Source organism: Lagenorhynchus albirostris, chromosome 15 (assembly GCF_949774975.1).
Source record: "Lagenorhynchus albirostris chromosome 15, mLagAlb1.1, whole genome shotgun sequence".
NCBI classification, from domain to species: Eukaryota; Metazoa; Chordata; class Mammalia; order Artiodactyla; family Delphinidae; genus Lagenorhynchus; species Lagenorhynchus albirostris.
Window position 1 is genome coordinate 67,787,146 of NC_083109.1, and position 25,758 is coordinate 67,812,903.

The following is a 25,758-nucleotide window of genomic DNA, read 5'->3' on the forward strand; positions in this document are numbered from 1 at the left end:
AGGTCTGGCGGTCCCTGGCTGCGGTCCCCGCGTCGCAGCGCTGCGGCTGAGAACGCTTCTCTGGGAGGCCGGCAGCCTCGGGGTGCCAGTATGTAAAGCAGCTGGCGGCTCTGGGCGGAGCCTGGGGGCGATGCAAATGAGGGAGGCGGGGTCTGCCCGCGGCTCCGCCTCCCTCCCCCGCAGCTGGGGCCAGCGGTGCCAAGCGCAGCTGGTCGAGTGGTTGCAGCTGGGCGAGTGACAGCCCCAGCTCCGCGCGCCGCGGCCGCCAGAGCCGGCGCAGGGGAAGCGTCCGCGGCCCCGGGCGGCAGAGCGGCCGCCTTCTCCCGCGCCTCCCGGGCCCGCAGCCCGCGCTACCGCGGCCCCTGGCCGGCACCTCTCGGGCTCCCGCTACCCGCGCGCAAGATGGCTGACCCGGCTGCGGGGCCGCCGCCGAGCGAGGGCGAGGAGAGCACGGTGCGCTTCGCCCGCAAAGGCGCCCTCCGGCAGAAGAACGTGCACGAGGTGAAGAACCACAAATTCACAGCCCGCTTCTTCAAGCAGCCCACCTTCTGCAGCCACTGCACCGACTTCATCTGGTGAGAACGCGCCGGCTCAGGGCACCTTCCCAGGGCTCCGAGGGTAGCGCCGCGCGCGGGGACCCCCTCTTCGCGTCCTCCGCGCCCCCCGCGCCTCCGAGGGAGGTTAAGCCCCGCCGCGACCCCAGATCCCGGGCTCCCGCTCCGGACCCTTCTGTCCCGGACTCCCCCGTGGGCAGTCCTGCGGCTTCCCGCTCCCCGGGGTCCCAGACAGCCGATCGCGCGGTGCCTCGTGCCCTCTCTTCCTCCCAGCTGCCTCGGAGCGCCTAGGGGTCGCGCTCCGCTTCGGAAGCGGAGAAGGGGTCGCTTCTCCACAGGGCTCAGGGCTCCGCTGTCCCTCCGCGGGAGGGCAGCGCCTCGAGTGCCCTCTCGTGCGGGGTTCCCTATCTCTCTGTCTCCTTCCGGGCTCGAGGCATCCTCACCCCTTCCCTCCTTTCTGGGGGCAGCGCCCTGGGTGTCCTTTCTCTGTCTCCCTGCGGGCATGGGGCATTCTTTCCCTCAACTCAGTGTCTCCGGGGGCAGCGCCCCGTGTTATCTCTTGCTTCTCCCTAAGGGCCTGGGTTCCCCTTTCCACTCTTCAGTTTCCCCCCTTCACATCACTGCGGGGACTCTCCGCTCCCCGGTCCCTCTAGGCATGGGGAGTCCTCGCTCCCTTCCAGTCCCCCAGGGAATGCCATCGCCGCGGGGGCTCTCCCATCCTCCCACTCAATGCGTCTTTTTCTCTTTCCCCGAGGGCACTCGGGCATCTCTGTGGGCAGAACTCCCGTCTGTCCGCCACCTCCCACCAAGACGGAAACGCTCCCCCCACCCCGCCACCTGGTGGTCGCAGCCTCCTCTCTTCTGCCTTTTGAGGGGAGGTGGAGGTTACCGCTGAGCTCCCACCTACCCCCTCCCCCCCAGAGGCGGAAGACTCTTGGGCACCCGCCTGTGGCTGGGAGGTTGCACCTGGGCTAGGGGAGCAGGGGGAAGTGGGGTGATTCTGGGGGGAACTAACTGGTGGCTGGGCCCCTCGGGCTGCCTGACATGTCTCCTTCTGCTTTTGCAGGGGCTTCGGGAAGCAAGGATTCCAGTGCCAAGGTAGGCTGTGGGGTTCTAAGGATGCTGTTTGCCGGAGGAGAAGGTGAAAAAGACTTTCTGGAAGTGACTGAGATAGGCAGAGAGTGAAGGAATTACATTTGTCAGAGTGACCTCCCAAACTAGGAGTTCACCACAGAAAGGTCTTTAAAAGTCGTGTGTGTACATGGGGCAGAGATGCTCCATCCAGGAAGGACCAGTGGAGCTGGGAGGCTCAGCTGGCCAAGGAAGTACATCCATCCTTTCTCCCTAACCGGCACCAGAAGAGTCAAAATAGGTTCTCTTGAACCTATCCTGCCTGGCCACTTCTTCTTGAGATACCCCCCCCCCCAATTCCTGTTCATGTGTCCTTCCACTTCCCCTGCCTCATAGAGGTCTCTACAGGTGGCCCCTGCCTCTGCAGATGGTGTATCCCCTAGGAAGGCGACTGTGGTTGTCCCCTGGGCCTCCTGCCTCTCTGAAAGAAGTGGTTCCAGTTGGGGTGCTTCTCAGATCCTGATTTAAATTGCCCTTTCTTCTGGCTAGATACAGGAAGGACTCCAAGTGACTGGTTACCTGGGTCTTTGCATCGGGTTTGAGATCCTTGACCCTAGCCAGGGATGCCCAACCTAGTGGTGACTCGGCCGTCTCTGGTTGCAGATTTGCTCTCCAGATGCCAAATCATCTGTAGTTTTGTTTAGCCCTTAGGGTGTCAAACATGTTTTGAATTTGATGCCAACATTTTAGAACTGGGAGATTTCACGAAGTATCTGACTTTGCAGCTTCAAGTTTGCTGAGCATTGGTCCCACTTTCTTTTTAGAACCATCATTTGGAGCTGAGAGCAGCAGTTTTTGTGGGCAGGGTGCACATGCTGCACCATTTTGTCTCAGTCGATCCCAACCAGGCCTGCTTCACCCATTTTTGGCCCCTGTAAGGCATTTGAGTTTGCAACCTCTGGTCTGGAAGGTCCCCCCTTTCCCCCATTTTAGACCAGGTCCACGTGGTTGAGTTTGGTGAGAAATATCACATTTCTGGGGAGTGTCTTAGGGGCAAGTTGATTGCCCTGGCGATCTGGGTTTAGATCAGGGGAAGAAAACATTTGAATGTTAAAGAGTCTGAGATGTGACTTAGCACTGACTGACAGTTCTGTTGTAGCACCTCCACCCTCCAGAGAAAAGAAAAGTGATCCCTGATGAGAGTGAGTGGCATTGTCAGTTATGTAGAGTGCTGGCAGTGTGGCACTGTTTCTTCGGAGACTTATATGACCTCTCACCTGAGATCTGGGCAGAGCCCGCTCAGCCAGTGAGCCTCGTAGACCCCCAACCCCTGCCCTCTTTTACCAAGGTTTGGAGCCCCAATTTCACGCACTGCACCAGAGGACTTCCCACGTTCCTTTCAATGGCAATAATTTCAGCCTTGGTGCACATGGTTGGATTGTTTTCTAGAACTTTGACCCCTTAAGCAGAATGCCAGGGGTGCCTTAGTGTGGGGACACGTAGAAGATCTTTGAGGTTACCTCTCACTTCCATGAATCGGTTTCTGTCTTTGTCTCTTGCTGAGGTCAGGGGTGATTTTTGAACATTTTTATTGCTGTTTTCCTGTCCCACCTGCTCTGCAGTTATTAACGGTTGGGAAAGTTAACTTCTCGGTGTGCAGGTAATGACACATCTGAAACAGCAGATCTGTTTTTTCAAAGCCAGGAAAATGGTAGGCATTTTCTGGTGCAGTGAGTAAAGCAGACTTAAAGTTTCTAATGAAATATGGCAGCTTTAGAGGTAGGCATGTTTAAATTTTTTTTTTTTATTGCCTTTCTTTTTCTCCTCTTCCTGAGAGGCAGTGTAGGGTAGTGAACATGTGCACAGGCTATCAGGCTACCACTGTGAGTTTGAATCTTGGCTTGAGGCTTCCCAGCCATTTTACTTAGCCTCTCTGTACCTCAGGCTCCTTGTGTATAAAATGGGTCCATGTAACAATACCTACCTTAAAAAATTGCTGAGCGGCTCCAAGTATATAAGGTGCTTGCACAGAGTTCAGCACAGACTAAGCACTCAGAAAGTATCAGCTCCTATGATTGTCTCCAAAGTAACCCAGTGGTGGGGCAGCTGGTGTGAGAGGAGACTGGCTCTGCAGGGTTGCTTTGCTACGGAACTGGCTGCCAGGTGAGAGTCTAAATCCAGCTGTGAACGTCTGGTCGCCCTGTGTCACTGCTTTGGTAGTAAATTCCATTTGGGCTGGAGTGGGAAGGAGCAAGAGAGGGGAAGGGGCAAATTGACAGCCCTTGAAATTGAGATGCTTAGGATCTCATGCTTAGGGATATCCCGGAAGGTGACAGATTATCCTCAGATGTGCTCAGAGATACCTGGGACTAGTTTTGAAATCAGAGAGGAGTTCCTTATCTGAGCATTTTTGTACCACATTTTTCCTCTTAAAGTGAATCTAATTAAAATGGGATCAGTATGTTATAGAAAATACATACGGTTTTATTCTCTCACCAAAGTCAGAAGTTCAGAGCCCAAGGTGCTATGTTCCTTTCAGTTTTCTGCTCTACTATCCGAGGAGTGAAAATTATTTCAGAGTCCAAGAAGGATGCTGGACTCACCAGTCATCACAGCCTTATTTCAGCCAGCAGGAGGAGGAAAGGTACAGAAAGGTGAAGGACACACGCTCACTGTCCTGGAAGTTGCCTCTGATACTTCTGCCTATATGCTATTAGCTAGAACTTAATCACATACCCACACCTTGTTGCAAAGGAGTATGTGGGAAATGTAAGGTTAATTTCAGGTAGCCATGTTCCCAGATAAAAGCTATGGTGGGGGGTTTTCCATTTCAAAAGTAGAAGTGGAGGGCTTCCCTGGTGGTGCAGTGGTTGAGAGTCCGCTTGCTGACAAAAAAAAAAAAAAAAAAAAAAAGTAGAAGTGGAAAGAGGATCTAGTCCCTGCCTTTCTTGGGTAGGAGTTGTGTAGGATGATCATAAGGCAAAGAAACCACTGAGCCCCGCGCTCCATGGTGCTGCCATGGAAATTGGCGGTGCTGAGATGGCTTGAGAGAGGAAGGATGGGAAGTCCGTAAGCCATGGGAGATTGTGGATTTCTGTGTGCTCAGGGGAGTTTAAGAATAGACTTTCTTGCTTTTGTATAGAACTCTAGATTGACTGCTACATAATTTCTCCGTTTTTGTTTCCACTCTGTATTTTCTATAAAACCATTCTCTGTGAGGTAGTTTAAGAATGTCTCTGGTGACAGGGGACTGGAGCTGAGAATCTCTATTATGAAACCCCCTAAATTCTGGATTAGAAATAGGACTGCTCAGATAAGCAAGGCAGACTTCTCTCTGTGGTATTCTTTTTTTTTTTTTTTTTTTTTTTTTTTTTTTTGCGGTACGCGGGCCTCTCACTGCTGTGGCCTCTCCCGTTGTGGAGCACAGGCTCTGGACGCGCAGGCTCAGCGGCCACGGCTCACGGGCCCAGCCACTCCATGGCATGTGGGATCTTTCCCGGACCGGGGCACGAACCCGTGTCCCCTGCATCGGCAGGCGGACTCTCAAACACTGCGCCACCAGGGAAGCCCTGTGGCATTCTTTAGAGGAGCCACGGACCAACATTTGTGCTGTCATTGTAATTAAGACAAGGCTTTGGGTGGAATTAGGCTCTTGCCCAAAGAAACTTCTACAGTTGGGCAGAGAGAAAAAAAAATTTTTTAAGGAAGTCACTTAATTAAAAATAGGGAGGCAATAAAATATAGGGATTCAGAATTCCTAGCATGGGATTGGAGTCAGAACTGCGTTTGAATCTGTGCTCTGCCACCTACTTACTGTGTGAACTTGGGCAAGTCATCCATTTGTAGTGGCCTCGGTCTTCTCATCTGTGAAATGGGCTAATAGTACCTACCTCATAGGGTTGTGGTGAGGAGTAATGAGGTGGTACAAGAGAAATATCCACTATCGATAACTCTAAGTGAGATGATCATTATTACTTGATTAGCTGTAGGAAACTGTGTCAAAAGAGGAAGAGAGTTAATTTGGGAACTCATTAAATGACTATGTCTCTTTCGTGTATTTAGATGGGTTTCTTCTTTGGTATGTTTCTTCATAGACTTTAGGTGACACCAGTGAGTCTAGCCCCAGATAGCCAGCTTGTTTAGATTGTCTTTTTTCACCCTTCTTGTGAGAAAAATCTAAACTTGCCATGGACCCTCTAGAAGAACCACAGTGCACTAATTTTCTGACTATGTAGACCTAGCATTGATGACTATAATGAGTAAACCAGCTCTTTCCTTTCTTGTATAGATTAGAAAACAAGTTTTTAAGCCTTCTTTTTTTAAATTTTATTTTTTTAATTGAAGTAGAGTTGATTTACAATGCTGTGCCAATCTCTGCTATACAGCAAAGTGACTCAGTTACACACATAGAGACATTCTTGTTTTACACATTCTTTTCCATTATGGTTTATCCCAGGATATTGAATATAGTTCCCTGTGCTTTTTTAAGCCTTCTAATAGACATTATTCTTTTTTTTTTTTTGCGGTACACGGGCCTCTCGCTGTTGTGGCCTCTCCCGTTGCGGAGCACAGGCTCTGGACGCGCAGGCCCAGTGGCCATGGCTCACGGGCCTAGCCGCTCTGCGGCATGTGGGATCTTCCCGGACCGGGGCACGAACCCGTGTCTCCTGCATCGGCAGGCGGACTCTCAACCACTGCGCCACCAGGGAAGCCCAATAGACATTATTCTTAAAAATCCCCAAAGTATTGCATGAATACAACCATTGCTAGTTTCATCAACATGACTTTACAGGATACAAGTTTATTTTAGTCTTTAGTTAACACTTTGAGATTAGAATATGTACTTTTTAAAAACAGTAGTCAAAGATGAATCGAAGGTTCATTTTATTTTTGGCATATTTTTCCCTAGGAACTATGATATCCTGAATTTCAGGTTGAACTTTCTCAGTAGAATCATAAATAGGGCCTTTTTTGTGTGCAGTCAAGCCTCTATTATTCCACTTCCCTCCCTTCTCGGAAGCAGATCCCAGAGGCCTGTGAGTGAGGCTCCACTTATCTTTTGGCTCTTCTTAATGTGTCCTGGGGGTTCCATGTGGATAAAAGGCAGAAGCTTTTTGAATTTGTGTTTGTTGGTTTGACTTTTTAATTTTTTCCACCTGAAGTGGGATTTGGGGCTCAAAGTCCCAAATGAAATAAAAACTTTTAAGGATAGGTTAATGCTGGGTCTTAGCAAGAAGGAGGGTTGATTTGTTGAAGAGGCAGCAGCCAATTCCTTTTGAGCTGTAGAACACTCAGAGAAAGCTTGAAGCTTTGTCACTGGGCAACAGAATGCCTTTCCAAGTAAATATGGAAAATATGACCTTTGAAAATCTAGTTGATATGATATACCAGTTATTAGAAACTCATTAAAAAATATATTATTTCTGAGTACCAGTGATACTTCAGGTACTGCCCAGAACCAGATATAGCATGTTTATAGTGTATCTGGGTCAATAGAAAAAGATATAGAGAAGTTAACTGGTCAAAAGGTAAACCAAAGGTTTGAAAATAAATTGTACACGTTCTTGCTGTTGGGGTCCTCTTTCCTCTGTCTGTCTCTTTCTTTCTCCACACATGCACACACGTACACACACACGTGCACACACACGCAAATAGATCAGTACGTCACCATTTTGAGATTATGCATCTCCTTTTGATGCTTTTCAGCTACAGGTCGTTAAATTATTAAGTACAATTTTTAATCCTCTGGTCTTTTGTCTTTGCAGTCCAATTAATTCTTGGGTGGGGAGGGGGATCAGCTGAACAGTTCATCATCTCTGGCTGATGTGTTCAAAAGCTTGGTCCCTTATTCTTGGCATTTGATCTAATCTCAAGGATTCTTTGACTTCACTCATCCTATCTCTCCATTGAAATTGTGTGATAGCTTTTTTATAGAGTATATAAAAGTCACAATATTTACATATGGTATTTGGAGGTGTGATGGCTGCTTGACAATCTGGCAGGAAATTTGTATATTTACCACATACCTCCATTCGTCCATCCATCCATCCATCCTTCCAAAAAATATTCACTCATTAAGCTCTCTGTGTCAGGAGTGATGTTAGATGGCAGGAATACAAGGGTGAATGAGATTGAGAGGATCCTTATTGTCGCGGAGCTTACAGTGTAATGGGGGAGATGAGACAGTCTACAAAGCATTGCACCAATATTTAATTTCACTCTTGTTAAGTACTTAGAAGGAAATGTACAGGGTGCTATGGGAATGTGTAGGGGATGCTAACCTATGTAAGGGTTGGGGTGGAGTCAGGGAATTCTTTGGCCTGGGAATTAAAAACAAAAACCAGGGACTTCCCTGCCAGTCCAATGGTGAAGACTCTGCGCTTCCAATGCAGGGGGCTTGGGTTCGACCCCTGGTCAGGGAACTAAGATCCCACATGCCGCACAGAAACAAAAACAAAAAACAAAAAACAGACAACTTCTCATTCTTTGAGGTAATTGGAGAAAGTCTGAGTTGTCAAGGAGCCAGAGCTAAAAATCTGTATTGTGAAGCTGCTTATAACCTGGATAAAGATGCGCAGGAGGTCTTATCTCTGTGACATTCTGTGGAGAAGCCCTGAATCTTTATTTGTGCCATGGTTGCAAGTAAGATGAATATTTAGTAGAATTAGACAGTTACGTTAAGATGGCTTCTTTCTCAGTTTGACAGACAGAGAACGTCATCTCCTCTTAGCTAATAACTCATAATGAGCTGACTTCCTTTTTGTTCAGGGGTTGCAGTTCGAGGTGGCTGCTCTACAGGAGAAAAATCAGATCATTTCAGAGGTGGAGGGGCAAGCCTGAGGCAATAGATTGAGAATAAATAAAAAGAGAGAGCAGTTATATATGTGTATACACACACAGATTCTTTTCCATTATAGTTTATTACAAGATATTAAAGTGTATAACTGAGTCACTCTGCTGTACGCCAGAAACCAACACAACATTGTAAATCAACTCTACTTCAATTAAAAAAAAGAGAGAGAGCAAAATCTATCAGGGAAAGGCATTTGTGAGCTGAAAGCCAGTTTACAGGGGCACAGGATTACTTGCATTTTCTCCTGAATACCTTCCTCATCCTGGGTCCATGTCTGATTTTCTACAACCATTCATCCCATTGGTTTAGGCAGAGTGTCTTCTTTTATTTGGAAGATAATTTTTAAGTCGTTTCACAATAAGCAGCATTGACTCACACGTAGAAAAAGATCCTTTGTCAATTCTCTTTCCATTTTTCTGATTCCTTCAAGGAGAAAGTCTCAGTCTCTCTAATGCAAATCTGGGTACTTCGTAAATGTTCTTTATTGTTTTGATTATAAAGGGACTACAGGGAATTATGGGAACATAAAGATGTGTTCGTTTCTACCAGTAACTCACTTTTACCTAACATTGAACCTCATGCTCTTCTACCTCTGGGCCTGGTTTCTTACTGGCGTTTCCTCCTTGTGAGTAGGGAAGGGGAGTTCAGTGTCTTCCCTGGAAATGTTTGGTGTTGGAAGGAAGCTCTGTGTTGCAGAGGGTTGAAAAGCACAGCAACTGCAGGCTCTGGAAGAGACGGTAGCCTTTATTCACGAGTGTCAGTCTTTTAATATTACCGTTGTTATTGTTGCTGTTGTTGTTACCTTTTCATTGTCCTTGGCCTGCTTGTTTGTATCTCTTGGAGGTCTCTTTTTCCCTCAGCCCACATGCAGAAATTTGCCCTACCCAGTCAGAAGGGGAACTCAGACCCAGACTAGGAGGGTTCTGATCCCCCTTATTGAGTCTTGGCATTTGCTAAGTACATGGAAATTAACTTTGCTCAACAATAACCATGTTCCTGGGGTGAATTCTAGACTCTTCCTTTACCTTGCCACTGGCCAGTGACCAGACTTTGGGCTTCTAGATAGGCAGTAAAAATGGGGCTTGAGAATGAAGGTTCAAATATCAAACAGACCTGATGTCCTATCCTGGCTTTGTTTCTCCATGGCTTTGTGACCCTGGGCTGGTGAAACATGATTCTGCCTTTATCTACCCATCCATCTATATCCATCCATCTTCCCACTCACCCACCAATCCGTTCCTCTATCCACCCAGTTGTTTTTCCATCCATCATCCATCTATTCATCCATCCATTTCCACATTCATCTAGCCATCTGTCCATCTGTCCATTCATTCAGTAAATATTTATTGTGTGCCTACCACGTATCAGGTACTGTTCTAAGCACTGGAACTAGAGCGGTGAACAAGACAGAATTCCTGCCCTCAGAGACGTTTGGTAGAAGAATAGCAATTAATACATTTTAGTAGAAGAATAGCAATTAACAGGTAACTTAGAAGAAATATATTGTATAATGTCAGGTTCCAATATGGGCTTTGGAGAGGAATAAGACACCATGCTTGCCCTTGAAAAGCTCCCTCATCTTTTGAGGGGAGAACAGCACATGGCCAATTACTTCTGGTACATAAATGAGAAGTGTTACACCGAGGGTGTGAAAAAGCTTTGAATGACATCCTTACTCCTAGGAGGGGTGGAGAAGATTCCACACAGGAGCTGACATTTGGGAACAATCTTCCAGCAGGAGTAGGAGTTCCCAGATTGACATGGGGGCGGGGGCCGGGGGCCGGGGAGGGTGTTTCAGGCAGAGGACAGCACAAGTGGAGCCCGGGAGGAGAGAAAGGGGCTCATGCGGGGAACAGGAAGGAGGGTGTGTGAGGGATGAGCTGGTGGGAGGGGAACGTCCTGTCGGGGGTCTGGACCTCGTGAAGGCAGCGTAGTGACTAGGAAGTGGCTGTTGTCACTGCTGTCGCGCGGGATGTGTGTGGGTGAGTGAAATGGCCAAATGTTTGAAAAAGAGCATGAGATGCATTCTGAAGCCATAATTGCCGTGACTCAGATCCTGAAATTCCAGGCTGGTAGGGTTGGAAGTCAGGTAAGAGGACCGGAAATGACCACTTAGAAGCAGCGGGGGAGCGTTCCCAGAGCATCTAGGGGCTGCTGCCATTTTTCACATCCTAAAGAGACATTTGGACTTTCGTGTCAGTCATACTGTTGATTGTCCTATTTTGGGAGATGGTTACTGGGTTATTTTTATGGTTCTGACAATAGGGATATTGCTCTTCACTGCATCCTTCATCATAGAGGGCCACAGAAGCGATTTTTTTCTCTAGAAGGAATCCTCCCACTCCTTTTCTCCTTCTCTCCTGCTATCATGCACCCAGCTCGTGTTTATTGAGCACATGCTGTACCGGTGGTGAAGAATTTGTGCTTTGGAGACAGAAAGGCATGGGTATAAGTCTTGGCTTCTTGCTATGGGACCTTGAACATGTTACTTAAACTCTTTGAACTTGTGGTTCTTCCAGAGGAAAAAGGCAGTGACAGAACCTAGTTTACAGGGCACACGGCAGGTGCTTCCTGAGCACCTTGCCTGACATACAGTGAGTACTGGATAAACAGGGCCGTTTCCATGATTTCTAGGGCTGGGCACTGTCTTGTCCTTGCTGAGTTTATAGTCTTGGGAGGCAGGATGAATGCTCCCGAGTCAAGGACATGATGCAAGAATGAATGTGCTTACATGCCGTGGCCAAGAGCCCGCAGGGAAACTGACAATGGATCTGGGGGAGGAGGGCTCAGCTGCCGTCAGAGGTGTGATTTGAACATGGGTGAGCGCAGTGCTTTCTGTGCTTCAATTTCCTGGGTTTCGATGCTTTAATTTTGTGGGAAACCTCAGAAAGCTGAATTGAAATCTGTGATTGCCCCACCTGCTGCCTCATTTTGGAAACGTGTTGATGGCGTTTCAACTTCAAACAGATTTCTGACCAGCTCACCTTTAAAATTTGGGGGTCCCCTCAGCCTCTGTGTGGGATGCTCATGTGCTCTTTTGGGTTGAAGAAGCTAGCTAATAATGTGGGTGAAGGTAGAGGGTGAGCTCTGCAGGACTGTCTCTTGTCGTGATGGAGTTTTATGGAATAGCCCTATTTTGAAGACCTTCCCTCCCTAAAGGCGGGGGGGATCATTCTTTACAGTTTAGGCAAAGCAGCAACTGAGAATTTTGATAGTTATCTGGATTTTTTTGTGTGTGTGGCAAAATGTATGGTTGGGGGCATTAATAAGTCTATCTGGGGCACCAGTACACTTAGGGATGCAGGATTGGCATATAGGGTGGTGAGGGACCGTTTTCTATTTTGGTTAGAGGTCTATGTTTTGGTGGCTGGCTCTCTTTTTCCCAGGGTTAAGTCCAGAATCCTTAACACCAGTTACAAGGTTGCCTGATCTGGGCCCTCACAATCCTCCCCTTGTACCACGCTTCCACTTGCATTTCACTTTCTGGCTGAAGACCCAACTGGTGGTCTTTCTCAGTAGGACACAGCCCTGCCCAGCCTAGGGCTTTTGCACCTGCTCTGTCTTCAGCTTGAATCGCTCTTCCCTTTCCTCTGCCCCCACTCGCCTCCTACTTCTCCTTCAGAAGTTAGCTCAAATGTCACTTTTTCAGAGAAGCCTTCCCTGATCTTCCAAATCACGTTCCCCCTTGTAGTCTCATAACCCCTTGTCACTTTTACATTTCCTAATTGTATATTTATTTGAGTGTTTGGTGTTTGTCTTGCCCACAAGAATGTAAGTTTTGTGAGCGTAGGGACCACATCTGTCTCATTTCCTGTTGTTTCTGGAGTACCTGGCTCCCTACCTGGCACGTGGTATGTGCTCGTAGATACTTTTTAAATGAGTGAATGGTATGGGGGAGGATAACTCCATTGAGGGAGTCATTGGATTTGGCTTTTGGTGCTAGTTTTGGTTTGGCTTGATCTGTGATTTTTATAAAGAGTGTTATCACTTGCTAGTTTACAAGCTCTGGTCATTTTTGTTTGAACCAAAAAAAAAATTGCCCTCATTAAAGCCTGTTGAGAAGTGATTTTCAGAAGTACGCGAATGCTGCAGTCTTAACTTTGGGCACAGCCTCAGGCTTTGGCCATGTTTCACGGTGAAGATAAAGAGTTTCTCCACTGAAGTCCCTTCTTTGGGACCCTGGTGGACTGGAGTGAGGATTACCTTTGACGTAATATAAACTGGAGGCTACTGAAATGGACATCCGAGTAGAATAGTGGGTACATAATGGAATACTATACAGCAACGAAAATGGACAGACTCCAGCTATACACAGCATAGATGACTCTCACAACCTGTGAGCTAAATGCCAGTATGTTCTGTATGATTCCATGCGCTTGAAGTTCAGGGACAGGTGAAAGTAATCATAGGCGATAGCAGTTAGGACGGTGATTACCCACAGGGGGACTGGTGGGGACTGAGAGGGGCTCCTAGGGTGCTGGCGATGTTGTTTCCTGATCTGGGTGCTGGTTACATGGTGGATTCAGATTGTGACCATCCATTGAGCTCTAGACATGTACCCACTTTCTGTTAACGTATATTCCACTTTAACAGAAACAGCTAAAAAGCACAGAGTTTTGGGAATTCCTTAGCGGTCCAGCGGTTAGGACTCTGAGCTTTCACTGCCGAGGCCCCAGGTTCAAGCCACACTTAGTGCTCGCGGAACTAAGATCCCACAAGCCACACGGCGTGGCCGAAAAAAAATAAAAAAGTACATAGTTTTAAGTCACTGGGAATCTGAGAAATGTTAGTGGGGACTTTTTCAGTTTTGCACACAGAAGTGAAATCTGTACAGGAGACAAGCACCTTCTGCAGTCACCCATTGAGGGATGGTGCTGTTTGCCTTTTTGGGGGGACATCTGCTTCGCATTGCAATGTTGCCCGTCGGTTGCAAACTGTAGAACAAAGAAGCCAGGACATTCTGACAGTTTTCCCAGCCAGTAATGTAGCTCTGTTAATACCAGGAAAACTTGAGCTCGTAAACTGCTTTTAGGGCTTGCATTTAAAACATTCTCTATCTGCTAAGGTATTAGTCAGAATCTATGAAAGCTACTATAACAGATAAGCCTTGAAACCTCTGGCTTGAGAGGAAGGGATTTATTTCTCACTCACGGCACAGACCACTGCAGGCGATGCTGGTCAGGCAGCCTCCCGCCCAGTCATCCAGGGCTCCAGGTAACTCTCCACTGGGCAGGTGGGTGGGGAGAAGGAACACAAGAAAGCACATTCATTTCAGAGCCACTTCAGCCAGGAAGGGACACATAACACTTCTACTCACATTCTCGTGGCCGGAGCTTGGGCACAGGGCTGCGTCAACTGCGTGTTGACCAGCTCGGGAGCAAAAGAAAACAGGTAAGTGTTGAGAACAGCAAACCCTACTCTAGTCCGCAAAGCCATGGTTTCCTCTGACTTCCTTGGAGCTGGTGTATCCAATTTTACCTCTAGCTTGACTTCTTTAAACCTGAGAGGTGAAACTCTAGACCTCTTTATCTTATCAAACATAGGAGGGGATGTTAGGGGGAGAACACAGTCTGTTTGTGTTGCTTAGAGTGAAATAAAGAGATACTCTTCTTACTTTTAGCTGGTAGAACAATCTGGTTCTTGTCAGAATTTCCAGTTTTCCAGCCAGTCAGAATTCTTGCTGCTTCTAGTTGTCAGTGGACATCACAAACGCTTTGATTTGAGTCAGGAATAAGCTCACCCGGTTACTTCTTTTGGGAAAGTCTTTTGCTTATTTGTCATCTCTCCTACGGAAGAATCTTTCGGTAGTTCTACTTTTGGATGTTTGACTGAACACCTAATTTGACTGGACACAATTATCTGGTGTTTAACGAACCACCTCAAACCTTTAGTGGCTTCAAATCACCACCATTTTATTTTGCTCTTATTTCTGTGGGTCAGTCATTTGGGCTGGGCTCAGCTGCGTGGTCCTTCTGGTCTAGGCAAGGACTGGCTGTTCGTGGCTGGGCTCACCCGTGTCTGGGGCCTCAGCTAGGACACCTGGGCCACCTGGAGCCTTTCTCCAGGTGGTCTCTCATCTTCAGTGGGCTGGCCCAAGCTTGGTCACGTGGTGGTGGGTGCATTCCCAGTGCACAAGCAGGGGCCCAGCCTCTTGAACTCTAGGCCCAGAACTTGCACAGTGTCATTGCTCCCATATTCTATGAGTGAAAGGGAAACACAAGCCCATCCCAGAAATAAAGGAGGAAAGAGAGGGGGGAAGAGACTCTTCCTCTTGATGGGAGAAGCTGCATATACCATGTGGCACTTTGGGGGACCTAATAGACCAGTTTCAACATGGCCCTCATGACTGCTTAGTTCCAGTACAGTGTGCATCTGCTGGACTGACCTTGAATCTGCGGTAGGTCCCGAGTGAGCGCTCACCGCTTACACCTAATAACAGGACTCAAGTCATAGGGAAGTGAAAGGGCCAAATGCTTTACGTAAAGGGCACAGCCCAGGCTTAGTGCACATGAAACACTGACTACTACCGCCATCACTATCGAATACCACCACCATCACTACCGAATACACCACCATCACTACCGAATACACCACCATCACTACTGAATACACCACCAAGTATTGTCATTACTACCACCCGGGTCCTGCTGTGGACTTGGCACTACACTAAGTGCTTAAGATTCATAACATGAGGCCCCTGCCCTTGAGGAGGGAGAGAGCTGAGAAAGAAACAGATGTGAGTGAATCCGTGTCATCCAGTGTGGCACGTGTGATCACAGAGCTGCAGTGGAGTGGGATGAGGTCGAGGGCATGGGTTCAGACCTCAGCTCCATTGCTGCACATTCGAGGGCTTGGGTGCCTTTTTTAACCTCTTTAATCTCTGGTTTCCTCATCTGTGAAATGCAGGTAACAGCACAGAGCCCACCTCCTAGGATGCCGTGTGGATTGAATGAGACCTGGCATGCAAGGAACATAGGATTGCTTGTTAAATGTTAGTTCTGAAAAACAATTCTCAAAAATACCTTTGAGAAGTGTCCTAAAGGCACCATTTTTCCTTCAGTCTCCTCCTGTGACTCTGGCCAATGTCATTGCTGCTTTGTCTTCAAAGATGAAGCTTTACAAACAGGTGGCTTATGGGAGGAGGAGCTCTTGGGAACACCACCTGTAAGGGATGGAGGGAGGCAGGGAAGAGAGAAGTTAAAGTGCAGTGCAATAGTTGTAATAGAGGCCGAAGCCAATCCCATGGCTGGAGCTGGGATGGCCCTTCAGAACTGGAACAGTGGGGACCCACAGCAAGAGGGCACTGGCTGTGGGCTGCTCTGGGGAGCTGGCATTACCGTGGGCAAGGCAGCTTCTTTAAGGGAAGAGTCCCAGGGAGGATGCATCTGGGGATCATCGGCCTTCAGCACTCCCAGCAGGGGGTGTCCTGGTCCTACAGGTGTGAGTAGGGTCTAGGGGATGCTCTATGGGGTCCACAACATGCTTCCGGTTCTCTCTTAGAGGTTGAACATTCCAAACTGTGTCTTCTTGACTCTTAGTAACCCTGTGGGCCTGCATCCTTAGCCTCTTCCCAGAACTGATTTAGTTGCTATGTAGATTCATAGCCCGTATCTTCCGGCACTGAAATACCATTTACAGAGAGCCTTAATCCAAGTAGGACGCGGGAGTGGCTCGCCCAAGGTCATTTAGCTACCTGGGAGGAGACCTGGATTTACATGCCTCCCCTTACTTTCCCTCTACCATGCTCTCCTGAGTCACGGGAGATTCCCTCTTTATTCTAAGCCTGGACTCCGTGAGGTGCCTTGACCTTCACCTTTACACCTCCTTGGAGCTCCGCTCTGGAGAGGGTTTTCTTGAATTCCTTTAAATGTGTTTTTTAAACTGTGGATCATCGCTCATTTGAGGGTCATGAAATCAGTTTCGTAGGTCATGAACACCATGAAAAAATAAACTTGAAAATAGAATGCATGACACTCATAAGTATTGTTGCATAAAACTTCTATTTCATGTATACATATACAGGCATGTGTGAACTGGGTCAGATGTAAAATGTGTTTCTCACTGTGGGTGATGGTCAACACAGTTTGAAAGTCATTGTGAAAAGTATAGACAAGAGGTGCTGGAGGCTCATGAAGTTGACTTTTGAGGTCCATGGACTGTTGAGGCTTTATTTATTTTTAGAGATGATATAAATGCATTGTTTTGAATTCTTTATAATTAGGTGTTTTATTCTCACCCCATCACACTATCCCAAGATTATTTTGATGATCATCTTTGAGCCTTAAACATTATCACTGATAAGAGTTATTTTTCCAAATAGAATTCTAAGTGTGGGATAAGAGTTTTTTAAAATGGAATTATTGGTTCAAATGGAGCTGCCTGGCCTGGCCTGTCACTTGGGTGCAGTGTTCCAGCGCTGTGTCAAGTGCTGGCAGAGAGCTGTCCCTCTTGTGCAGACAAAGAACTGGTTTTCCTGGGGGATCATGTGGGTTGAGAAAGAAGCGTTTTACGAACAGAATCAGCACAGAGGGAGGGAGGAGGAGGTGTTCAGGTGCAGGCATGGAGGTGGGCCGTGTAGCCTGGGTGGCAGTCTGCTGAGGTCAGCTTCCAGCTGGGCCTTCCAAGGGCTGGGGTTCAGGATGTGTTTCTATTCTCCGGTGTCCTCGATAGGTGGGGGCTGAAATGACAGTTGGCCTCATTGTGTTTCCCTTTTGGCCTTCTCTGATTTGGGGTCTAAGGCCGGGGCACTCCAGATGGGACCAAAAAAAGTCAGGTTCAAGAGAAAAATGAAATCTGGGCTAGACCTGTTCCTGCTTGAGTGTATGTGTCCCCAGCACGGTCTCTTTTAGCTGGGGAGACAGGCCAGGGAAATTTCCATTTCGTGGACGTCTTCAAATAAGGCTTTCAAAGGCCGCTGACTCGAGCTGACGTTTATTTAGTACTTACTATGTGCCTGGCACTGTTCTAAATGTTTTACATGTATTAACTCTTTTAATCCTCGTGACAGCCCCATGAGGTTGCTACTGTTATTATTCCCATTTTATGCTGAGAAAACTGAGGCACAAAGAGTTAAGAAATTTTTCCAAAGTTACATAGAGTTAGGATTCAAACATAGATTTGAGTTTAGGATTGTGTAAAAGGAATGTTGAGATGGTGCTTGTGACAGTGATGACAGTGACAGCTAATATTTGAGGGCTTGCAATGAGCTGGGGATTTCACAAACTTCATCCCTTTGAATCTTCATCCTCCGCTAAGATTTGCTGTTATTATTATCCCCATTCACAGGTGAGGAAACAGGCTTAGTAAGGATAAAGAGTTTTCCTGAGAACTGCAGAGCCCAGATTGAATTCAGGACTGTCTGAGTCAGATTCTGAGTTCCCAGTCACTAAGGTGAAGTGCTCGGGGTGGGAGAGAGCATTGGTGCAGAGTGAGGGGGAACAGCGGTCAGGCAGGTTTGCGGTGCCTGATGGTGGTCTGGCTCATCCCTCAGAGCTGGGAAAGCGTGCTTGCTACAGCAGTGGGTGAAACTGGCAAGACTTGACAGGACGAGGAAATTCCCTAGTGGGAGAAAATATTTTCAATAAATTGTTTTTGTTCAGTGAGGGAGTTAGCACATCTGTAGATTTTTAGCTCTGGCCCTGAATAAGGAATTCAGAAAGTGGCTTCCGCTCTGAGGTCTTTTGGTAGTCATATGACTGCAGTCAGCTGATTTCTTGGTGCGCATGAGTTGCTGGGCTGGGAGGACTGGCTGAAAAGCATGAAGTCCTTGCATCATTTGGAAGGAAGGGTTCACATACAGCAGACATGCCCATGAAATGATAGAACTTCCCCGAAGAGCTGTTCTCATTTTTGAGGCACCGAGCTTAATGCTTCACACATGATCACATTTAAAGTCTGCAGCACCCTAGGAGATAAGTCTCATTCTCCCTCCATGAGGAAACGGAGGCTCAGCGATATTAAGTAACTTGACCCAGGACTTGACGCTAAGAAGTATTTGAAGAGGGCGACAAACCCAGTCCATCTGATTATGAAGCTTGTGGTTCAAGGATTCTGCCAGGACCCTTAATCAGCCTTTGGCCAGGGCATAGTGACATATCAAGGTGTGGTTTGTGTGAGTGAAAAATGTTGCCTGACTTTTCAGCAAACAAAGGATGCTGCAGCCATCCAGCCGTCAGCCACATAACTCAGGATGGAGGAGAATGGGCTGCCCGCTGCCAAGCCCTCAGCCACTGCAGCCGCCCCCAAAGGTGCACCCTGAGGGGACTTGGGATGGGAAAGCACAGGATGATGGCCCTAGACAGCTAAGGTGCATATCAAAGGAATGATTGCAGTGAGCCGAGACTCTTGCATCTTCCCATACATAGAAAAGCACTAAATTCATTAACTCGAGATATCTGGTTTTCTTTAATTAACAGTAATTTTTTTTTTTTTTGCTGTCGCGGGCCTCTCACTGTTGTGGCCTCTCCCGTTGCGGAGCACAGGCTCCAACAGTAATCTTTTGATGTTCCACTACCTGGTCTTTGTTGCAAAGACCCCTATATATCCTGGCTCCTCCCTGACCTCTTTTTTTTTTTTTTTTGCATTTATAAAGAAAAGGTTTTATTTTCATCACAAGAAGCACACAGACCATACACACCAACAGATGTAAAAAAAAAAAAGTGTATTATGCATCTTCTGCAAATTCACAGTTCAAAAGATACTGCCTTTTAAATATGTAATATAAAAAAACACAAGAAGAGGGCTTCCCTTGAGAGTCCGCCTGCCGATGCAGGGGACACGGGTTCGTGACCCGGTCCGGGAGGATCCCACATGCCGCGGAGCGGCTGGGCCTGTGAGCCATGGCCGCTGAGCCTGCGCGTCCGGAGCCTGTGCTCCGCAACGGGAGAGGCCACAACAGTGAGAGGCCCACGTACCGCAAAAAAAAAGACAGAAAAAACCAAGAAGAAAAACAATATAATAAAAAAAATCATTGATATCATAACACAACACACTGGAACCCACTGGCAGCTTCTGAAAACCAAAGGGCAGCCCATCCTGTGGAGCTCCTGATTGGGTGGAGGGCGGCAGTCTGTACCTGCATTTTGTTGCGAAGAGCTCAGGATCCCTTATCTCTTTGGCGCCTTCCCTCAGACCCATCTGAGAGGCTGTCTTCCGGGCTTAAGTACTCAGTTTTGTCTGCCAAATAAAACATAATTCTCAACTTTTAAGTTGTGCATTTTTTTCACTTGACATTTACATTCCTGTGTATTTTCCAAAATCCACATAGAGGAGAGTAATATAAAAGGAATAATAGCACAGTGTGGTCCAGCTGGCATATTCGGCCATCCCCTCATGTGCAGGGGGTAATACAGAGCAATAAGGCATGTCTCTCCCCTCCAGCAGCCCCCAGTCTCATAGGAAAGTCCATAAATCAAACATTTATAACACAGTGTGATATGCACTATAACGGTGATAGAGGCGGGGATTCTGGGATCAGCTCGAGTCCCAGAGTCCTGGGAGGCTGCACAGAGGAGCTCAAGTTCTAAGTTGAGTTTTGAGGCAGCGGAAGTGGTGAGAGAGTGAAGAAGAGTGTCAGCGAGGGTGGAGGAGAAGCGAGAGAAAGAAGGGACACTGGTTAAGAGGCAGTAGTTAAAGGACTCGGAATGTTAAGCTTGGAGAAGAGAAGATTTGGAGAGGCAGAGAGAAGGCAGGAGAACGTTGAAAGTAGAGAGAAAGCTCTCCAGGATTCCTCAGCCCGGTGAGGTTGAAAGCACTAAGTGCTGACGAGAGCGCAGTGAAGTAAGGTGTCTCCAAGGAAGATAGCTTCCCAGGAGATGAGAGCGGAGAGCACAGGTGGAAATGAGAAAAGAACGGAAAATGAGTGGGAAATAAAATAAGTTTAAGGCCAGTCGAGGAATTCTTGCTTGATGGTCTCTGTTTGCTTTGTGAAGTAGGAGAAAAGAGGATTAGATCTGGATTCAGATCCTGTGACCCCAGGCAGATTTCTTATCCTTAGCTTCCTAGTTTTTAAAAAGGGGTACATGATAGGGTAAGTGTACCTTCTACAAAGATTTCTGAGGATCAGATATAATGTCTGTGTGGGGCAGAGCCGCACTTTGCCTAGCACATCGAACAATAAAAGTGTATGGAAAATTGTCAGCTGTTAAGGGAGTTCTCATTTGGGTACTTGATGAATAGGGGTACCATAAAGAGCAGTAGAAAATTCAAGAAGAGGAGAAGGCTTGGGGGTGAAGATAGTGAATTCTGCGTTGGCTATGTTGAGTTTGTGATACCTGTGCTATATCCAGGTGTAGGTGTCCAAAAGGCAATTGGGAATAATGAGAAGTCAGGCATGGTGGTAAATATTTGGGAGTTATTAATACAGGGCTGTATTTTTCAAAATACCTAAATCATATGACTGGTGGTACTCAAAGATTTTAATTGTGTGTGACATTAAACATCATGGAAATATGTCTCTGTGTGTGTATGTATATATTTTTTTTACCTCTTCAATTATCTTTTAATTCTTCTGGTTGTTAAGGAGGATTTCTCAGTGTGGTGCTACCATGTCTCAGACATCTTTCGAATTCATGCTAATTTCTCTTTAAAAAAAAAAAAAAGAATGAGGCAACCTCAGGCTCAGAGCTATGTGGCTGCTGGGATTTAATAATTATAATTTTCGTTGTGTTTTTCATGCTTGTCTTCTATTTAGAGCAAATGTTACTGGCTTTCCAATTCTGGTGGTGGTTTTAGATAGGACACTTTGGTTGTTAATAGTAGAACACTTAAGCTGTCTGGAGGTAGGTGATTCAAGTGTTTGTTTAATCAGAAGCCTAACAGGGTCGTGAAAGACTGGGGATTCTCCCAGTTATTTGCTCTGCCATCCTCCAAGATCAGTATCTCCCCTCTTGGTCCCACGAAGACTGTGGTAAGTACCAAGAGTCATATTCTCACAGGACAGCATACAAATCAGGAAGGAAGGGGACCCAGGATAAAGGATTTTTCTTCAAGTATCTCATGTCATGGCCTGGAACTGTGGCAGCTGTCTTTTGACCATGAGGGACAGGGCTGACATGCTGTGAATGGTAGTGCGGAAAGATGGAGAGGAATGGTGTCCTTCATGATGTCGTTGAGCCACTGAATTAACTAACCTTGATGTAGCCCTATCTCTGGAAATTTGTTCTTGTTAGACAATAAATTCTCTTACTGCTTAAACCATTTCAGATGGGTTTTCTGTTACTTGCAGCTGAAGGCATTGTATCTCATACAATTTCAGATTATTGCCCTAACCTAGTAGGAATTGCTCCTCCCTGTTTTCCTTGGTTGGTTGTATTTTCTCTTGAGATTGGGTCATATTTTCCTGGTTTTTCATATGTCGAGTAATTTCAGATCGTATCCTGGACATTGTATTATGTTGTGGAGATTCTGGATTCAGTTGTATTTCTCTGAGGAATGTTGAAGTTTTCATCTTAGTAAGCTATTGACTTGGTTGGACAGTAAACTGTCTCTTGGACATTAGTTCAGATGTGAGTTCTGTTTTTTATTTTATCTTTGAGGCTGCCCCATGTGTGCATGGTTCAAGAGTCAGCCAGACACTTGGAACGAGTTTATACAGGCATACCTTCCTTTATTGTGCTTCTCAGATACTGTTTTTTCTTTTTCTTTTCTTTTGGCTGCACTGTGTGGCCTGTGGGATCTGAGTTCCCCAACCAGGGATTGAATCCGGGCCCTTGGCAGTGAGAGTGCAGAGTCCTAACCGCTGGAGCGCCAGGGAATTCCCACTGCGTTTTTTTACAAATTGAAGGTTTGCAGCAACCCTGCGCTGAGCAAGTCTGTTGGCACCATTTTTCCAAGAGCATTTGCTCACTTTGTGTCCCTGAGTTACGTTTTGGTAATTCTCATAATATTTCTAATGTTTTCATTTTCATTATATTTGTTATGGTGACCTGTGATCAGTAATCTTTGATGTTCCTACTGTGATTGTGTTGGTATTTTTCAGCAATAAAGTATTTTTCAATTGAGGTATGTCCATTGTTTTTATAGACATAGGGTTATCGCACACTTAATACACTACAGTATAGTGTAAACATAACTTTAATATGCACTGGGAAACCAAAACATTTGTGTGACTCACTTTATTGCATTGTTTACTTTAGTGCGGTGGTCTGGAACCAATCCCGCAGTATCTCCCAGGCTTGCCTGTACTCAGAAGCTGGGGCTCCTCTGTGGGCTCTCTCTATCCTTGGATTCGCTCCTCACTTTCCAGTAGCTGTGGTTGACCTGAAATTGGTCCTCTGGCTCTGCAAGCCAGGAAGACTTAAGGTTTTATATTGGAGTTTTAGCTGCCACTTGATGCAGCCTGTTCTCAGGGTAAAAGCTGCGAAATGGTATTCTCTTCTTTCAGATTTCAGCTCCCTTACTCCAGAATCTGCCTTCTTTTGTTCGCTCTCCAGTGCTTTCAGGTTAAACAGTTTTTTTAAATAAAAGAAAATTTTTTTGTTTTTTGGTCCAGAGTTAAACTTGTTGTCTGCAGGAAGCTTGGGTCCATTTGGAGTTTACTTGACCATATCAGAAACGGAAGCCTTTTTTCTTTCTAACATATGAGAAAACGGTTGCCCAGAGAGGTTAAGCCACTTCCCCAACATCACAGAGCTGGTAGTAAGTGGTAGAGCCAGGGCCCAGACTCAGGCTGCTGCGCCCTACGTCCAAGGCCCCTCCAGGGTATCTGGCTGTGGACGTGTGTCTCGGAGCAGTCTGCCAGTTTGGGCTCAGGTTCGTTCTGGCAGATGTCTGTCCTGTGAGTAGAGCTGCAGCAGCCACAGAGCTGAGCTCAGCAGTTTCTTGGCAGCCTTGGGACAGTTTTGTCCCCTTTCAGTCAGGATCCCTGGGTGGGCTCCTTGAAAAGGTTTGGAATCAGTAGGCCATGTTCCAGGCCGAGTTTCGGATAGAAACGTTGCAGCGCCAATAAGATACCTAATTATTATTTATTTGGCAATTATTTTACCAAAGTAAGCCAGTAGTAAGTTGGGGTGAGAGGAGAGGAAGTTCAGAGTTCAGTAAGTTTTTTTTTCCTCCTCTCTTTCTGTTTAAAACATAAAAGAGGAAGTGACTGCTCTTATTTTTCTACCAGCCTTGTCACTAATGGATATGGAATAAAATCTTAGCTAAGCTGAGGTCAAGCTTTGAAAGTTTGTCAGAAGGATCTCCTTTTCTCCTCCGTGGAACTGCTGGCATGGTGTTTCCAACTTTTAAACAACCTACAGAGTCACAGAGAAGAATCCTCATAAAATCTTGTGATTTTATGCCCTTTACTTTAGGAACAAAAAAGTCCCCTCCAAGGCTTCCCTGGTGGCGCTGTGGTTGAGAGTCCGCCTGCCGATGCAGGGGACACGGGTTCGTGTCCCGGTCCGGGAAGATCCCACATGCCGCGGAGCGGCTGGGCCCGTGAGCCATGGCCGCTGGGCCTGCGCGTCTGGAGCCTGTGCTCCGCAACGGGAGAGGCCACAGCAGTGAGAGGCCCGTGTACCGCAAAAAAAAAAAAAAAAAAAGTCCCCTCCAAAATGGTTATTTCCAGTGCTCTTAGCCATTCTTTCTGCTCAGCAATCTATGTCACCCTCAGGTACTATGTTTCAAGCCTCTTGCTGTATTTCTGGAAGTATCTCCACCTTCAAGATGAAAAGAAAACAAAAAACAACTCACCGAGCACCTACTGTATGCCAGATACTGGGGATACAGTGGTGAACAAGACAGAGAAAGTCCTTGCTGCTCATGTAACTTACATTTCCTTGTTTATAAACAAGTAAACAAGGAAAAAAGATCATTATAGATTGTAGTAAGTGCTGGGAAAGAGAAAAACTTAGAGACGTCTTAAAGCAGACACGTATTTTTGAGGGGTGCTGTGATCAAATGGGAAACATAAGGTAGTGCCTTTCTCTCCATTTGCCCACCCTTTAGTCCCTTTAGTGGAGATAGGATAGTTCTTATCCCATGAGGTCTCTTAATGCAAGGGACTGTGGATGAATGCGCTTTGTTTTTTTGGTTGCGCCATGCAGCATGTGGAATCTTAGTTCCCCCGACCAGGGATCTAACCCCATGGACCCTGCATTGGAAGCGTGGAGTCTTAACCACTGGACCACCAGGGAAGTCCCTGAATGCACTTCTTGGGCTGGTCCCTGTGTCTCAGCTGATGCCTCTGGGCGGGTCGGTTACCCCCTTCCATTGTCAGAGGTCTTACCCTTCACACTTGGCACCTCCTTGGGCTAGATGGAACTGAGTGAAGGTTCTGGAAAGGTAGACTTAAGCCCAGAATATGAAAGGCTGTGGATGTCATGCTAAAGAATCTGTTTTTTCAACTGGGTCTTCACTCTTCACCTACCTCTTCCAGGGTTCAGAACCTCTACCTCGCCAGATTGCCCCCAGGCTCTGTGAATTCCTCTTGAATTCTATCCTTTCTGCTTATCCTCCACCCTTAAAGCATCTCCTCTTCTTTTTCACACCTAAGTAGATAAGAGCAGCAGTTGTTAACTCTATTGATAGTAAAAGTGCCTGCATTAAAAATGTTAATTATCGCCCCTGGGAAGGGATTAAGCCTGTAGGTCTTTAGGCTATTGGAATAGCAAAAAGCTAGGTGTGCCTTTGCTTCCTGTTTCTCAGAGTAGAGAAAGCATCTGGGGAGACAGAAGCCTCAGTCATGTGGTACTAATTATGGCCACATTTATCCCCATAAGCATATCTCTTCTGTTGATTTTGGAGTCAACTAGACCTTGTGACCCACCATGGATGATGCAGTGAGATCCTCCTGCTGTGTTAAAGGAAAACATTAAATTCATAAGAAATGCATAAGTATAATCTCATTAAGATGAATTAAATATCATAGATAAGGTATTAAAGACCTTTTTGGCTTTTTTGACATTCCAATCCAGGTCCTCTCTCCCTTCCCCAGAGGTCACCATTGGTGTCTCTTTTTAGAACCTTTTCTTTGTTCATATTTGTATCCATACAGATTATGTGGTAGCGTTTATGTGTGTGCGTACACGTCTTGCTAAATGGTGTCATACGTCGCTCATCATCCTGCAACTCGATTTTTCACTTCACAGTGTTTTGAAGAGCAATCTCTGTTGTTATGCTTTTAACTACATACTCCCTAGTATTCCACAGTGTGACCTTTCTCCCATTTTTATGGCCACTCCCCGTTGAGGAACATTTAGATTCTATTTTTTTAGGGGTGGTGTCTATTACAAACAGTACTGCAATAAGCATCCTTGTACATGTCTCACACACATGCATGTGTTTCTCTAGTTA

At 46.5% G+C, this 25,758-nt stretch overlaps 1 protein-coding gene across 2 annotated transcripts in view; it reads left to right on the forward strand.

Moving 5' to 3' along the window:
• The first annotated feature begins 402 nt into the window (after positions 1–402).
• The window catches only part of PRKCB (protein kinase C beta), a 311,182-nt gene continuing 285,826 nt past the window's right edge, over positions 403–25,758 (forward strand). For both annotated transcript variants that reach the window (XM_060122196.1, XM_060122195.1), the window contains exons 1-2: positions 403–575; positions 1,621–1,652. In XM_060122196.1, the coding sequence (XP_059978179.1) occupies positions 403–575; positions 1,621–1,652 (205 nt within the window). The remainder of the gene's footprint in view (positions 576–1,620; positions 1,653–25,758) is intronic.